The sequence below is a fragment of the Sceloporus occidentalis genome, unplaced genomic scaffold (genome assembly GCF_023333645.1).
Source record: "Sceloporus occidentalis isolate IW3139 unplaced genomic scaffold, rSceOcc1.0.p SCAF_1, whole genome shotgun sequence".
In the NCBI taxonomy this organism is placed as follows: Eukaryota; Metazoa; Chordata; class Lepidosauria; order Squamata; family Phrynosomatidae; genus Sceloporus; species Sceloporus occidentalis.
This window is the reverse complement of record NW_028316981.1, coordinates 186,328,237-186,346,008: the sequence shown is the minus strand read 5'-3', so window position 1 is coordinate 186,346,008 and position 17,772 is coordinate 186,328,237. Positions and strand designations below refer to the sequence as shown.

The following is a 17,772-nucleotide window of genomic DNA, read 5'->3' as shown; positions in this document are numbered from 1 at the left end:
TCTGCATCTCACTTTACCTGTAGAAGGACCACTTGAGGAGAAAGAGTTTGGCGGCTTTGGGGAAGCTGGGGCTGCCATGGTAGGGTTTTAAGACTTGGCTGACTACACCATCCAGCCACACGGCCCACTGCTCCAGAGAGTTCTGCTGCTGCAGAGTCATCTTAAAGTCTTGCTCAAGGCGCTGCACCACACGATCCTCGCACCGACACACCCATGAGGCCTGCTCCTGGGGGAACCAAAGAGAAGGAGAAAGGCGTCTCAGGAGGGCTCCTGCTCATTCACAGGGCAAATCATCTGAATTTGTTTTAAGAAGTAGTAGAAACAGAGCAGTTGCAAAGGTAATCTGACACTGATGTATAACAGATGCTACCAACTGCTATGGTAGGAAAGATCATAGCAACCTCTGGAGGGTTGAAGTGAGAAGAATCTCCAGGACCCAGAGTCGAAGTTTCCTAGTGCACCTGCTATTGGAGAGGGAGGTGAACCAACTGGTAGAACTCTGGACACAGAGAAACAGAAATAGAAGAGCCAGCTCTCGAAGAAGGGCCTTCTTGAAACACGTCAGCAAGATAATAAAAGCCTTTTGAATAACAGCATGGCTTATCAATGTTTTGTTCCACACCAACACTAGAGTACATCTCTTATCATCCAGCAATTCATAGTATTTTATCCCCCTCAACTCTTGCTGAGCATGACTGAACCTTCAGGCTGGAAAGGAGTCTGTGGGGAGTTACCTGGACATTTGCAAAATCCACCCGGTTGAGATCGCTCAGCATCTGATTAATCTGAGCTGTGTTCTGTAAGACGGCCCGGGCAGCCTGGGCAAGATGGTTCAGGGAGGTGTAACGCCGCAGGGTCTGGGCAAAGGCACTTGCTGCTGCCACCTGAAAGACAAAACACTGGGGATACAACTTGTTCCCCCACAATTTTGTACTCTATGAGAATAAGAGCCCAAAGGACTAGGAGAACAACGCAATTTCAAACCTAGCAGGAAGTGGCAGGAGGAATGACTCAGATCCCTAGCAAAAGGGAATGCTGGCATCAGGTTCTGAAAACCTGTCCTGATATGATTCGACATTTGTCTGTTAGTCTGCCCTAGCACAAACCAAAGACTCCAGAGAATACCACTGGACAGTCTCCACCTGAGAGGAAAGTGTATGGCTAAGAACCCAACCCTAATCCACCCTTCCTCCCTCCAAAACCTTTCACCTTTTGGCTCACCTTCACACGGACCATCTCTTCTGGAATATTCATCATGGCATTTGTCAGCCAGCTCTCCAAACTTTTTGCAAAATTTCGGATTGCTTGCGTCAAGGCACCTGAAGCAAAACAGAACAGCAACCGTTACATTGCCCCTGAGGGCCAGTTCCAGTGTCTGGTAGTCCTCTGTTTGTCAGAAATAAGCAGTAAATGCATAGACAACCGAACTCTATATGGATGGCTTCAGTACCTCCAAACTGAGGCCAAAGGAGCTTTCCACCTCTCATCAGGGGGCCAAACAGCCAAGTGCAAAGCAGAATTGCCAGGCAAATGCTCATCAGCATCTGAAATACTTTGCTTTTACCAGGGTATTGACACTGACTCAAAGTCTGTGCCATACCAAATGTCAGCTGTGCAAGGTGAGCTTACTCGGAATGGGCCGGAGCACTTCTGGGATCAAGACCTCTACCAGCCCCTGGTACAGCAAGTTGTCACAGTCCTTTGTCCATTTGAGAACAGGTTCATATTTGGACAGGGTCACCAAGCAGCTTTTTGGGAGGCGCTTCTCTGCTTCATCATGGCTAAACATAAACACAGACAACAGGTTAAAGAGCACTGTCATAAGCCCCCATGCAAATTCTCCATTACGTAGCCTTTCCACTAGAATAATCAGTGGGTTTTGTTTATTCAGATTTAAGAACCAGTATATAGATAATATGGAGATGCTATGATGAGACAGTTAAAGCAGGAGCACCTACTTCTTGTTTCCTTCTTCTCAAGTTCCCTGCCAAATAAGCAGTCCTTCCCACAACAAAATCCAACAATGTTTTAGACATCAGGTTATAGGAGGTTTACTAACAATTTTCTCTTTATGCATAATTTTCTTTGCCCCTTGAAATACCCACTTTACGTTCTGTATACTGGTATATGCCAAAGTCCACAGACAGCCTGAACCAAGAGCCTGAAAAGTACTGACCTGATCCTTCATTTTGTTAGAGTTCATAGGCAAGCAATTCTGTAGGAAAGGAGCTTGCAAACAATACATGGGTATACTCAAGAGTTGCTGGCAAAAATAATCATGAGCTGATTGCGAAGGGGAAAACAGGAACACGAGGAGGTGCTGATATAGAAGTGGAACCACAATTCACTACTTTGACAAGTGCTGGGTTATTACCAAAGGAGATTAAAAAAGTGCTCCCCCTTTCTTGCCAGGTGTGTCACAAATCCCCACTCCCTGTGTCACTAAGCAGTATCTCAGTAAGAACATCACACAGACCATGGGCAGTATCTGCGCTGTAGACAGACTGCCCATGGTCTGTGTGATGTTCTTACTGAAGGAATCAGCAGGGACGCAGTCACAAGGCTGTCAACTTAAAGAGTGTGGTGCAGCAACTTGGGTAGGACTGGAATTTAGGAGGTCCAAATTCCAGTCCCTGTTATGCCATGAAGCTTACAAGGTTAGTTTGGACCAACTGATCTCTCCTGTAGCATAAAACACCTCACAGGGTTATTGACAAAATAAAACGGGAGGGGAAAGCCGTATATGCCACTGTGAGCTCATTGGAAGAAAGGGGGGATATAAATGTAACAAATAAATAAACCATCACTTGAACTCAATAGATAGAGGAATTTTTTAGAGAAGAGCCAATCCCACCTGCAGACACACTTACATAACAATTGGGGTGGCTTCACTAGGCTGGTTCATATTGTATCGCCAAAATGTCTTCCAGAGTGTCTCCACCAGGGTGAACTGCAGGTTGACCATCACATCAACAATTGCCTGAGAATGAAGAGAAAATTAATAATCCAATTATAATATACCAAACTGAAAAGGACACCAACAGGACACTTCTTCCTAAATTAATTAGCTTGTGCCATCTAGATTATAAACTGTTTATAACAAATCAATCCACCTGTCTAACACATTTCTGTCAGTCACAACATTCTATTTCTGAATTCAAGACCATGATGCACAAGCAGACAATTACACCTGATTAACAGCATGGGGCTTCTCCACTGAATTCACAGAAAAACACAACACACTTTCTTTCAAGTCTGAAACCAAAAAGTTGATCATATCCAATTACACTGGATACATCATGCAAATGGAATACCTGCCTTCAATTCTGACTGTTCCTATACTCAGCTACATCAAAGAGTTTGCTGTCTTTTAGTTATTGAATCTTATTAACTTTAGCTGCTTGCCTGTATACAGTATTTACGTTTCGGCATGTGTTTATTAGTACCTCAATGTCAAAACAGATTTTTTCCAAGTGGTGTGTGTGCGTATCTGTGTTTCTTGTTCATTGATTGCTTGTTTCGCACATATGGACTGTAGCCCATGGCATACATCTGTTAGTCTTTAAGAAATACATGGAAATGGCAAGATGCTTCTCAAGTCTTATCTAGCTTCTTTTGGCTAGATATCAACATAAATAATCATCTCAAATGGGTCAACTAATAATTAAATCTTCACTAGGATCTCAGGCACTTAAATGTCATTTGGAAATGGGAGCTGAAAATCCCTATTAGGTTGTGTTCACACAACGTAACCTTAAGCAACATGTTAGTCACCTCTAAATTGGTGATGAAAAGAGTCCTGTATTATGTTGACACTGCAGAGCATTTTCACATATTCAAGCAATTACAACATTGGCTGCATTTATGTGTTTCGGACAGAAGGCTATGCTATTCAAATTGCCTAGAAAAGAAGTTCACCAAAGGGTTTATTTTATTTTATTTTAATAAAATAAAAATTTAAAAAAACCTCTAGGGAAAGCATTCAGGGTTAGCCTGATGCTGATTTCACTGATGGGACTTGACCTGGAAGCAGCCAGAGCACCATACATTCTATAGGCATGCATGCATGCTGTACAGGATGACCCAGCAGATGCCAGTCTGCCAAGGGTTCACATAACCTGTTATACTTTTCAGCTGTCTTCTGTAATAATCATGCTTCCCATGTCACTCGTCTGTGCCCAATTTCCACTTTTAAATATACTCTTCACACGTACCTCACAATGTTCTCTATAGAGCAACTGGAAAGCTTTCAAATCTTCAGGCCCAATGCCCTCAGGGAGGGCCTTCCCTTGTAGGTCTAACTCTGCAAAGTCAGGCAGGCTGCGAGAGGCATCTGCACAGAGGAAATAGAAGTTGAATTCTGGTCCTAGTGCAGAATCCTACACTTTGTCATCAGTTACTCAAGGTGAAACCAATAGTTTCTTCAGACCAGAACCTGCTTTGTAAGAAACTCAAGTCAGGTAGAGCTACTTCAGAAGAAATAAGGATAATATGATGGTTGCCAAAAGGTAAAATTTTCCTCTGTGGTCGATAACATTTGGAGATGACTTCCCACAAACAGTGGTCCAACTACATGGAAAATCTCCAGCTGCATATATTTCTGGGACATAGAGGTTCTCCATACATTTGAGCGCAGTCTATTGTATGGCTTGAAGCCATGTTCCCACTGCACAGAAGCTATGTGGGTTATCAATCAAGCTACCCATATCACACACATATGAGCCTCACGGTGCCCATCAAAGAGCCATTTTCTGCAAGCAAGGTGGTCTATGAAACCCACACAGAGACGTTGGTGGCACATCCCTCTCTGCTGCCAGCTCCCAGATCTCAGATAGTCTGAAGCTTCTTAAGATGAAGTATCACTTCTTACCCAGGAACTGCTGGTACTGTTGCACTTGGGCACTAATGTCAGACAGTCCAGAAGCCTGCTGCTGACCCACAGCTACTCCATTGGTCATTCCCTCCATCTTCTGAATGGTTTTGAGCCTAAAAGGCAGAGCAGTTTTGGATTAGGGCATATAAGAAAATCAACCACTGGGTGTGAGAAAGGGAAGAGAGAATGCATAATAGCATCAGGATAGGGGCTGGATTGCGTCTTGCCAAAAGTGTGGAAGGTGGAGGAGAAAGAGGTTCCTTAGTGATAATGCACTGCCTGTAAGAAACTAGGGGTATGAGTAGAGGATGGGAACCAAAAGTTCCAGAGATAATCTATGGAGGCTACAATAGTGGATAGAAAATGGTAGAGATCTTAGGAGAGCACAGAGGAACCCAAGAAGCAACCTTATACCAAGTCCAACCAAAGCCTATCCTGTTCACAAAGCTACAAACCTTCCCCTGCACTGTTTCTCACCTCTGCTTCTGGGAAAAGGGCTGTTGCCTCATGGCCAGGTGTTGCTGGTCTTCCATGAGCCGTAGCAGTGGGGAGTTGGCTTTGATGCGTAACCCATAGTAGTGGTATTTGGAATTCCCTCTGGAGGTGAAATAATATGAAAATAATATAAACCAACATATAAATCCCTTTATCTTCAACAAAACAAGGACTGCTCAAGACTGAGTACTCTTTCACATAGTTACATAGTTAAGACAACATAATGAGATAGCCAGAGGATGGGCTCTTTTACTAGGGGGGAAGAGAGGAGAATGACTGAATTTAAAGTTCAGTTCAAACAAGCTAGATGGCAAGTTGCTCTGATTTATCAAAAGATCCGACCACAATGTCTGCACGGCCTTACTCAAACTTTCACTACTCTCCTAGAGTGCCCTCTATAATCTATTTGTTTATTATTTTAGAGTCAAACAAAATATATTTACTGTTGTATAATTTATGCCTGAATCATAGAGATTAGCCATATAGAAAGTGCTATCTGAAAAGCTCTATTAAATATGTATCCCTGTCAAACAGAAATACTTAGATGATTGTTCTCTTTTTTGTAATGGTTAATTCTGAAACAAAATTTTACTAAGATTGTTGTGGTTATTGGTCTTATCATGAAGTACCATATTTTCCGGCGTATAAGACGACCTCCAATTTTTCCAGTTAAAATATAGAGTTTGGGATATACTCGCCATATAAGACTACCCCTCTTCCAATGCACATCAAATAAAAATTTAAAAAACTTCAGATTTGATTTCAATATGGTAATTTTAATTCAAATGCTTATGACATGCAGGTACTTAGCAGGAAAACTTGTTGTATGCAAAGCCTGCTTGGATTGGTCAGCTCTCCCTGCCTGCCCAGCGCTCCCTGTCTCCAAGACTATCAGAGCAGTAGCACAAACACAGCTTTTTTCTCCATACCCCATGGCTGTTTTTGAGCTCCCCCCACCATATGCGGTGACCACAGATTCTCCAGTTTGGCTCAGAAGTTTCATCACCTGCCATATCAGACAATCCCCGGCGTATAAGATGACCCCCGATTTTTGAGACAATTTTCCTGGGTTAAAAAGCAGTCTTATACGCCAGAAAATACAGATATATTTTTCCCAGCATCATGTATTACACTTTTTATTTATAGTGATTTGTTAGTTGTTGTTGTTGTGTGCCTTCAAGTAAATTTCAACTTACGACGACTCTATCATAGGGTTTTTGGGGAAACAACACCCAGTGGGTTTCCATGGCTGAATGGAGAACTGAATCCTGATCTCCAGAGTCACAATCCAATGCTCAAACCACTACACCACTCTGACTTGGGTTGTTAATAGCAGCTCTTTATTTTCTTTTTTAAGAAGTATCCGTGGGCTAATTTGCCTTCTATAAAAATTAAAGAGTTCTCTGAGTGATCATGCCTATCATGGCAAGACATTTATGAATGACAACCATTTTGTGAAAGCAGCCTTGACACTTTCTAGTGGACAGTTCCAAGTATATCCACTAACTTCCCTCTGCCAACATCAAATTAGGAACCCCCGTTTAAAAGTTCCAAAGACAATGTTTGTGAAACCATTTGAACATTCCAAGGCCAACTAGTATTCTCATGTTTAGGGTGAGATTTGAAGCTCTTCAGAACTATTGACTCAACCACAGATGTTCTCCATGATCATGTACAAACCACAAATATTTTCAAACACACATACATACAAAACACCAACATTTTCCCCCCAATGTTTGTTCTAGGGGTAAGTTATCAAGAAGAAAATTCAAAGTCATGTTTTCACCTATTGGAACACCACAAAATGTTTCTGATATAATGCAAGTCAGAAAAATACAAGCTCCAGGAGTAGGCCTGAGGACTGGTGGACAAGCAACCTCACAGCAAACATATAGATCCCAATAGGAAAGCTCTCTTCTGTTTACCTGGTTCCAAGCCGGCGAGTACGGAGACCCATAAACACCGAACGGATCAGCTTGCCAAAGGATGCTGCGTTGACTGGCTCCAGTTTCTGCTCCTGGCAATGCAGGAGGTAATGGCAGTACAAGGTACTGCGGGGAAGGCTCACACCCTCAGCGGTCTCATAGTTATCCAACAGCCACTGGACCTGGCAAGAAACAGGGCTTCACATTACCATTCCTTCCAACTTTCCTGTCAAGCTTTGATGCTTCCCTTTCAATTGGAGTTATTAATTGACAGCATTTAGGCATTTTGCCACAAATCTCCCAATTAACAATTCAAGCACTGCCACATACTTCTGGGTGGCAGATGCCTGTCTTAGGAGCCTTGTGAGAGTTTAGTCCCTGTTCCTGCACCCCAACCCCTTACTGATGCAAAGCAACATATCCATGTGCTTTGCCTCTTTTAAACAAGGAGTGCAGGACTCTTTCTAGGCCTTAGATGGCTTCTGCAATCCAAGTCCTGTTCCATTAACAAAAACAGCACTTTCAACAACCTCATGAGCACCACAGGACTTGAAAGACATGGGGGGTTGTGTTTTATGCTACTCACTATCATCTTGGTGAGGCGAACTAAGGAATAATAATTAATCTAAAATAAGACACACAGAGAACAAACCGATTTCACAATCTGTCAACTTAATCCAAATTGTCTAGGAAAGAGTGTTGCTGCTAGGTGTGCCCTAGAGAGCAAGATATATGAGAGCTCAGGGCTGGAAAATCCAGAAAACTTGCCCTCCCATTACTTAATATGAGATACAATCATTCAGAAAACTTTCCTGCGCAAGATAAATTAAGAAAATTTAATTATGCCAGTGTGTTTTGTAGCTATGGAAGTGGTATGGGGAACAGCGTTCCTTGGCATAAAATCTCTCTGTGTCCCTTTCCATGGGACTCAAAACAAATTAATTTGCCTCACGACAGCATCACTTTTGATGAGAACTTTGACTGAACCTCCTTCAGTTGGCACATGGAAATCTTTCAAGTTTGCCTAATACATGAGTATATATTAGTCTGACAAAAGCTATGCAAATAATAATTTATAATTTATAATATAATAATTTATTTATACCCCACTCTTCAGGCAAGGCTATCAGAGCGGCTTACAATTTGTTAATTAGACATTTTCATACCCTTGAGTCTGTGACAAATCCTACATCCACATGACCAACACTGTCCACTAAATCAGAGGTGGGCAAAGCGCAACCCTCCAGATGCTCTTGTGCTGCATATCCCAGCATTATCCACCACTGGCTTTGTTGGCTAGGACTGAGAGGAGCTGCAGTACAGCAAGTATCAGATGTGGGAGACCTGACCTGGAAACAGCATTTGTAAAAAGACCCTAGATGTCTTTGTGCTTTATAAGCTGAGAATGAGCCTGAAGGACAAAGCAGAACCTAAGAAACTAAAGCAACATTGGGCTACATTAACAGAAGCATAGTGTCCAGGTCGCAGAAAATAATAGGTCTATCTATTCTGCACATCTAGCTGAGATTCTACTTCAAGCAGGTGAAACAAAACTGCCTACACAACTTCTTGTTCCTGTCCCCAACGCAGCAGCTATTAAACCCTGGAGAAGTCCCTCCTGCTGGAATAATCACGGGTGGGGGGTGGGGACGGGACTCAGAGGAATTAGTCCCAGCTTGGAGAGAAGAAATAAGCATATGCATACAGATGGAGTGCCCCTCTGTTCTTCCTTTCCTTGGGAGCCCAGACTACCTGTGTCTTCCTGATCTAAACTGCCTCCTCCCATCCCTACCAGTAAGAAGTAGCAGTAGCTGGCACTCTCCTCTGAGCTTGACAGATGCTCAGCATATGTGGCAGTTGAACCTTTCAGGGAAAGGTCAATGATGAACAGGCAAAATATCTTCCATATCTTTCACAGAAAGATCATTCGTAGACTCTTTCATACAAATTTGAAAGAAAAAGAAACCCTGAAAAGACCTCAAGGAACCCACACAGTGATGGAAAACCAGTGCACTAAGGGGAGTGCTTGGACTGGCTGCAGAGAGAAGAGAAGTTCCCAAGCCCACCAGATAAACAGCAGAAAGGTAGTGCAGTGGAACACCCAAGTACTTACAGTTGCTGGGGAGGCACGGGTGGTGTGTGAATAGGACTGGCTTGAACTTCCCAACATATAGCCTCCTTGAATCACGTAGGTCCCTGTGCTGCCACTACTGCTGCTGCCGCCACCTCCTCCACCAGCTGTGCTGCCTCCACCATTGCCGGCACCTCCTCCGCTTCCGCCTCCACTTCCGCCTCCTCCAGCACTGCTGCCTCCACTTGGATTGGCTATGATCTGCCCTCCAGAGACATACATGGGCACTGAGCCACTACTGGCCACTGCCTGGGAGGTTGCTGGGGTGGTGACTTGCGTTGAGGTGCCTTGTGATTCATAGTAGTTTGCTCCAGTGTTCTGTGTGTAGAGAGGGGTCTCCGTGTAGGGATAGGTGTTGGAGCGTCTGAAAGGAAGGAATTCATGTTAGGTATTGGTGCCATCTCACTCTTCATGTGCAAAAACAGCCATTTATTATGGGGCAGTAGAAGTAAATATATAAAAAGCAAAGGACAGGTTGCAGAGCTGCACCTCCTCTCCCCTCCAAGATGCATTTTTGTTTGCTTGTTTGTTTGTTTGTTTGATAGACCATATCTGGGATATGTTATATGTTCCCTTATGGATCTAGGGATCCAGCAAGTAGTTCCCACTCTATGTTTTAGGTTCTTGCTTTCAGAAAATAAGAGAAAGCAGCAATACATTATGGCTTCTTTTGCAGAATATATTCTCTGATTTTCTACAAATCATAAAATTGTAAGCATTGGAACGGACCTCATAGGCCATGGAGTACAATTCCACACTCAATGCAGGAAATCCAGCTAGAGTATCCCCAGCAGATAGCTGTCCAGCCTCATTCTGAAGATATCTAGGGAAAGAGACCCCACCACCTCTCTAGGTAATTGGATCCATTATTGAACTGCTCTTACTATCAAGAAGTTTCTTCTAATGTTTAATCAAAGTCAACCCTCCTGTAACTTAAAACCATCAGACTTGGTCCCACACTCTGGGGCAGCAGAAAACAAACCTACATTCTACCCTCTGTGACAATCCCTTTGATATTAATGAGTGTAATCATGTCAGTCTTCTCAATTTTTCTTCAAGACATTAAGGTCTGTGCATGTAGCAGGCCATTAGTCCCGCCACCTTTCTACTGAAGATCAAAAAACTGCACACCTAGAATGTTACAAACCTTTCCATACCAGCTTAAAAACCCACGCAAACATAAGCTGCAGGGGTAGAATAACAAAAGTCCAACTACGATATGCAGATATGGGGAAGCCTATTGTGTTAATATGGGATAGCTACCATGGCCACTGTGAGCACTGTTTCAATAGAAACCTGGGGTTAAGGTTAAATAAATTAAACAGAAAACTTTTATATGATATTTTCTGGATGGTGAACCCATCTGAGCAATGAGCCTCTAGAGTAGTTAAACGACAACAATAAAATGTGTTGGACTAAATGCAATCAATACAGAAGAAAGAAAGATATACACACACACACACGGTGTGCTTCCATAGTGAAAGATGTGCATGATATACCTTGAATAAATAAATGTATGTAGTCTAAACTGGAAATTTCCTTCAGTGTATATGTAAGGAGTATACATATATATGTGTGTGCTTGTGTGTATTTTTTTCTGCAAGAACCAAGAACTCAAAGGCAAGTTCAAACCAAGGGCAAGGTTGATCTAGGATCAAAAAAACATACTACAGGAACAAGAAGAAAAAATAGGGTGGTGCAACATACAGCAGTACACAGAAGAGCTATATAAAAGAGATGGTAAAATGAATGATACATGGAAGTAAGGACTATACAAAGATGAACTCCAAATTGCAGAAAGAGAAATTGGGAAAAATATATCACCAGGAATAGATTATATTCCAATCAAACAGCTACAATCCACACAAACAATCAACTCTAATGTAAAATACATCAACAAATATGGAAAACAAAACATTGGCCAACAGACTGGAAATGTCAATATATATCCCCATCCACAAAGGAGGAGACACAAAAGACTACAGCAGCTATAGGACCATAGCATTCATATCCCACACAAGAAAAATCATGCTTAAAATACTGCAACACAGACTCCAATCACATACGGAGAGAGAAATCCCAGAGGTGCAAGCAGGGTTCAAAAAAGGGAGAGGAACTAGCACCAAAGTGCAAATATATGAAGGCTAATGGAGTGCACCAAGGAATTCCAAAAGAAAATCAGAATGTAAACTACAGGAAAGCCTTTGACTGCATAGATCATGAAAAGCTATGGAATGTTCTTAAAGAAATGGACATGCCACTACACTTGATAGTTATATACTTAGAACAAGAGGCTACTGTCAGAAGTGACTAGAGAAACAAAATGATTCCCAATTTATGCTGCAGAAGAGTGCTTGGGGGGGGGGAGAGATATTGTGTATATATTGTGTACTATTTTAATGATGTTCACCACTTTGTCTTAACAAAAAGCGGGATATAAATAAAAGTTTTATTTTTTTTATTATCATCATGGACAGCCAGAAAGAAAAACAAATGGGTCCTAGAAGAGATCAAGCCTGAACTGTCCCTGGAAACCAAGATGAAAATGAAACTTTGTACTTTGACATGAAACTTTGTACTTTGACATGAGAAGGCATGACTCGCTGGAAAAGATGATAATGCTATGGAAGGTAGAAGACAACAAAAAGAAAGGAAAACCACATGCTAGATGGATGGACTCAATCAGGTATGTCACAGGCCTTAGTTTGCAGGATCTAAGCAAAACAGTGGAGGACAGGGATTTTGGAAGGTGTCTCATCCAGAGTTGCCATAAGTTGGGGTTGACTTGAAGTCAGTTAACAACAACAATAAGCAACGAAAAGGAGACTAATGCAAGCTCTCTGTTTTATCCTTTAATGCCATTGCTGGTAGATACCCAATCTCTTCCATTATCACTGAATATGCCAAGTGAGATCACATGCTACAAGCCCATGATAAATGACCTAAGGTCAAAATGGGACTCAGGAACTGGATTCTCAACAGCAGCTAGCAGAAATGCTTGCTACTGTTACTTGCCTTCAAGCCGACTTTGACTTATGGCAATTCTATCATAGGGCTTTCTTGGAAAAATAGTTCAGAGGTTTACCATTGCCTTCATCTGAGGCTGAGACAGTGTGACTTGCCCATGGCTACCCAGTGGATAGCCATAGTGAAACAGAGATTTGAACCCTGGTCACTCAGAGTCCTAGTTCAATGCTCAGATCACTATACAAAGTTGGCTCTCTATCTTTGTAAACACTGACAATAAAAACTGGTCAGATCCTACTGTGTCAAATTGCTTGGGCAACAGAGCATAACATGAGTAATGTTTTATACTGTTGTTGAGTTTTGTTTTGTTTTTGGCTACTCACACACTGAGACATTCAAGACCTTCACTGTGTAAAAGAAGATAACGACAAGCAGCTGTGAGCCCAAATTGCTATAACAGTGGAGTATCTAACTCTGTTTGCAATCAATTGGATCTTGGCTAATGCCTTTTCTTCTTTGCCAGAAACAAATCAAGAGGTACAGTCCCCATGAAATGAGCAGAGATTTGAACCCTAGTCTTCCAGAGCCCAACACTCAAACTACTACAGTATGCTGGCTCATATGTCTACACTAGTATGTATTCAGTGCTGGATAAAGAAAGGAATGAAGGATCGGGGGAGAATTTAGGCATACTACATAACTTGAGAGACAACACAAGATCAATATGCAAAGAAATTCTGTAGCACCTTTTAGATATAGGGCCAACATACAGCAGAAATAATCTAGTTTGCAACCACTTTAACTGCTCTGGGTCAGTGCTAGGGGATTTTGGGAAGTGTAGTTGTTGTGACACCAGAGCTCTTTAACAGAGAAGGCTAAATGTCTCACAAAACCACAGTTCCCACAATTCCCTAGCACTGAGCCAGGGCAGCTAATGTAGTCTCAAAGTGGATTATTTCTGCAATCTGTTTTGACCATAACTGTGCAGAAGAAGTTGTAGCATAAGCTTTTGCAGACTTGGTCTATGATGCATGTGAGAAAGTAGACCAAGTCTATGAAAGCTTATGCTACAACTTCTTTAGCACAGTTAGTCTCAAAGGTGCTATAGGATCCTTTTCCATGCTGATATTCCAGACTAACACAGCTGTGCCTCTAAATTCTAAACACAAGCTCAGTAAATCTGTTCAAGAGAGGCCAACTATACCATTGACTTATACATCAGCAAAACCAGGTTTTTAAAACAGCAGTGTCTGGCATGAAGCTGGCAGAGGTGGTATTGATTATGCATTTATGAAGCTGACAGAGGTGCTATTGATTATGCATTTATGTACCGTATACGGATATACTAACATGGTGTTGTGGCTTGAGCACAGAACTTTGACTCTAGAGACCAAGATTCAAATTCCCACTCAGTTATGGAAACCCTGGGTGACCTTGAGCAAGTCATACTCTTTCAGTTGCAGGAAGGCAAAGGCAAACCCCTTTCTGAACAAATATTCCCAAGAAACCCTTGTGATAGGTTTGCCTGAGGGTCATGACAAGTCAGAAATGCCTTGAAGGCACATAACAACATACCAGACTAAAATGTAATCTTTTCCAGTTACTTGCTATTTTTTAACAAGTCAATTTGTCATCATTACTTAAATCAACGTGCCCCAAAAGAGGGGAGAGCAGCTAGTTCCATTCCTTGCTTCTGATACATGCTAAGTGCTAATTGGGGCTAAATTTTGTAAAATTTAGGCCCTGGCAAATATAAATAATAGATTCATGATTGAGACCCAGAATATAAAACAGAAATTTTTGCGTATTATAGAATGTGTATGTGTGTTACCAAGAGCATAGACACAAACCCTTACAACATTTGTAACACGGACATTCAATTGCCTCTTTAGTCAGTACAATGTTCAGCACTGGGAAACTGACAAACTTTCCACTTGGCACTTAAGACAGTGACAATGGGGAGTTGTGTAAGAACCCACATTCAGTTTAGTTCTTCATGTGTTTGGCCAGTTCTGATGCCTTTCATGCTAAGTTAGACTCTTTTGTCTCTTACACTGCAAATGAATCTTCTGTTCTGCAATTTCCTGTCACAATAATTGGTGCACGTAAGTGTTATTCCCTTCAATATTATTTCAGTAATTTATTGATTCCAGAGTTGCAGCGACCTTCATCTTCCAACAGAAACAGTGAAAAGTTCAGTGTCACCTCAAAGGTGGACAAACTAATCCTATCAGATGGGGCAGGAAGGAGTGAAGTGGACCCAACGTCCTAACTCCAAAACTCAATTGGCCCCAACAGTAAGACAAGCTCTCTATATGTTCTGTGTTAGGAGTGAACTTGCTTCCCCTCTTCCCTGTTTCCAACAATTTATTCATCCAATAAGAAAAAAACACCTTTGCTAGCTTGAAGATACTGGAAGCAAGGCATAAAGCCCAACAACAATATGGCCACTGAGAATAAAATCTGGCTTGGCCACAACAAAGAATCAATGTGAATAACTGTGTCATAAATCAGATGTCCTTCAAGATGTGGTTCTAGCAAGCTGGGATGTAAGTGTTCACTTTTTAGTGCTCAAGCACAAGAATAAATCATTTCAAAAGCTTTCTCCCTGCTGGGATTATGCACTTTTCAATGATTTCATGGGCCTGAGACAGATGGGCCAAAAGCGGCATGCCGCTGCCGATACCAGAGTTGCTCTGGATCCCTAGCACGTCACGGCAGCGGCCTAATAGTGGCCTCCCGTCCATACGGGGCCGCCATCTCGATGTAAGCGATGCACAGCATACAGACATTGTTGCATGTTGCTTATGTTCCCGGTGCGCCAATGGCGCACTCATGATGTGTGCTGGTCGCCTTAGAAAGAACCTGTTTTTCGCAGGTTATTTTTACTCCAGAAGGATGCCATGCGGTTTGGCTGCTGTGGCGTCCCTCCGGAGTTAAAACAGGAGCATCCTGTACGCCGTTTTCGGGCGGTCTGTCGAGCCCCACAGTTCCAAGGCTTTTATTTTTTGAGAAAAAATTTTTTTTGCAAAACTTTAGGTTTTGCACAAAACCAACATTTTTATGAAAAAAACCAGTAGCGTGAAACCTACTGAAAACCAACTTCTGAATGGTGAGTCAACACTTATATAAATTCCACTAATTCGAAAGATGTTTAAGTTATGCTATATCTGAATTATGTTATATTTTTCCAGAGAATAGCAAGATTATCTAAGAGATATATTTTGAAGAAATGGAATTGTATAATACAAAATGAAAATGTTAAATTTTATTGTCAATGAAGATATTCAAATAAATAAATAAATAAATTCCACTAATTCAGCAGGTCTACTTTTGTTGGGATGGCCAATAGGATTCAGGTCCATATATTCATACAAAGTTCATAGTTTTCTGTTTTAAAAAGGTTTGGGGTTTTTGCATATAAAGCCACCTTTTTTGTGAACAAAGGGATTTCTCTTGCAAGATATTCATTCTCATCAAGGACAACAAAAATTGTGAACATTTTTTACATCTCGATTGTCAACCTGAACCCAACTGTTGTGGATTCAGCCCTTAGGGAAGCAAATGCAAAGTTAAATAAAGTATAGGTAAATAAAAAGTTTCCTAATCTCAAACCAGTACTCACATGGTACTTGCTGTGTAGCTGGCATCTCCTCCTTCCACATACTGCACCTGGTTAGGATAGACATGCTGGACAGGTACTTGCTGGAGCTGCTGGACCTGAGGGAGCAGGAAGCAGCAAAGAGACGAAAGGAAAATGGATGTGAGATAGAAAGGGCCAAGCTTACTGTGCTCCAGTTTTGTCCTTCAAAAAGGTTGCTTTTAGGGAAGAAGTGAGGATCTCCAAATGTCTTTGGATTCAAATCCCTACTGGTGCCAGTCAGCATGACTATAAGTCAGGGAATGATTGGAGTTGTAGTTAAACATTTGGAGGACCTCAGGTTCCTTACCCCTTATAGAAAAGGCCACATTTCTAACCTACAGTACATCTAGTCTGTGGTTAACTCTACTTGTCCATGGATTTCATTTTTCTGTATGTTGTACCTTGCACTGAGCTATTAGGGTTCAGTAACAACAAAAATGCACAAAACCTTTAGAATTATTTTTTTCCCTGTTGACTAAAGATTTCTCCAGAAGTCAAAGGCTCATTGAGGAAGGAGTTTCTGCTGGGCAGGACAGATTTATTTAGGATGTCATCTAGAGTGGTAGGGTACCAACCTGCATAAAATATGGACAATCCTTAAGGGCACATTTAAACACTATATTTTTACAGGTATATCCAAAGTGTTTTAAATGTACATCTAAACTAGTAAAATGTACATCTAAAACAAGCAAACCTGGAAATATGTACATCATATAAATATGCTTGTATAGAAACTCTAACTGACTCCAGCTGCTTGCTAGATTTTAGACCTCTGTTTTTCCAGAATTCCAAAACCAAAACTTGGAAAAGAGAGGCCCTCCTTTGCAGACAGGCTGTCTCCATCCATAGAGGGCAATGAAAACAACAAAGAGGTAGTGCTCATCCCCACTTGTTTTCTCACATGTATAGCTTACACATAAAGTGAACACTCAACAGGTCTAATGATAGCACAGTATTGCAATATACATTTACTCCTCTTACAGAAGTCAGCTCCTTACAATTCTGAGGTAATCTACAGAACATTTAGCTCCCACATCTGTTAAAACAGGAGTCAACCCTGGCCTAAAAAGCTGTATCTATTCCAGTCTTGGGCAACAAAATCCCAAGTAGCTCTCAAGCAATTATCATTGCAATATTGAGCTTAACTTGTTGTTCTGTGCCTTCACGTTGTTTACAACTTATGGCGATCCTAAGGCAACCCTATTGTGTGGTTTTCTTGGCAAGATTTGTTCAGAGGAGGCTTGCCATTGCTTTTCCTGGAGGCTGAGAGCATGTGAGCTGCCCAAGGTCACCCAGTGGGTATCATGGCCAAGTGGGGAATTGAACCCCAGTCTCCAGAGTTACAAGTTCAACACTCAATCACTACACCACACTGGCTCTCCCTCATTCATAATCTCAGGAAACATGACCTGAGATCCTGGACACCTGTGACAAACTTCTGATCTATCTCCCAAGTGCTGAAAGCCCACTCCTCCCCCTAATTTAATATTGTTACTAAACCATATATGCTTCCCACAGGCCCCAGTCTCTTCAAGACTTCCATATTTACCACTGACCTAAGGAAACTAGAGCAAAATCAATCCCAGTACTGAAGAGGTCCAAGAATTTCAATTTCTCTGGCAGGATGCGGGGAAGAAAGTGTTCGCTCTGCCACCAATGATTAAGTGGGGGAGTCATATCTGAGGAAAAGGAAGGGAGGAAAGGGAGCTTGGAGGAAGGCAATGGTGCCAGCTAGCTC

At 41.8% G+C, this 17,772-nt stretch overlaps 1 protein-coding gene across 7 annotated transcripts in view; it reads right to left on the bottom strand.

Annotated features, from left to right (window-relative positions):
- Positions 1–17,772, bottom strand: part of RFX1 (regulatory factor X1) — a 70,619-nt gene that overhangs the window by 8,467 nt on the left and 44,380 nt on the right. For all 7 annotated transcript variants that reach the window (XM_089486791.1, XM_089486783.1, XM_089486818.1 and 4 more), the window contains 11 exons: positions 16,017–16,111; positions 9,407–9,788; positions 7,294–7,475; positions 5,351–5,470; positions 4,871–4,986; positions 4,215–4,333; positions 2,871–2,980; positions 1,630–1,781; positions 1,222–1,319; positions 735–884; positions 18–226 (listed from right to left, as the gene is read on the bottom strand). In XM_089486791.1, coding sequence (XP_089342917.1) covers positions 18–226; positions 735–884; positions 1,222–1,319; positions 1,630–1,781; positions 2,871–2,980; positions 4,215–4,333; positions 4,871–4,986; positions 5,351–5,470; positions 7,294–7,475; positions 9,407–9,788; positions 16,017–16,111 — 1,733 coding nt within the window. The remainder of the gene's footprint in view (positions 1–17; positions 227–734; positions 885–1,221; positions 1,320–1,629; positions 1,782–2,870; positions 2,981–4,214; positions 4,334–4,870; positions 4,987–5,350; positions 5,471–7,293; positions 7,476–9,406; positions 9,789–16,016; positions 16,112–17,772) is intronic.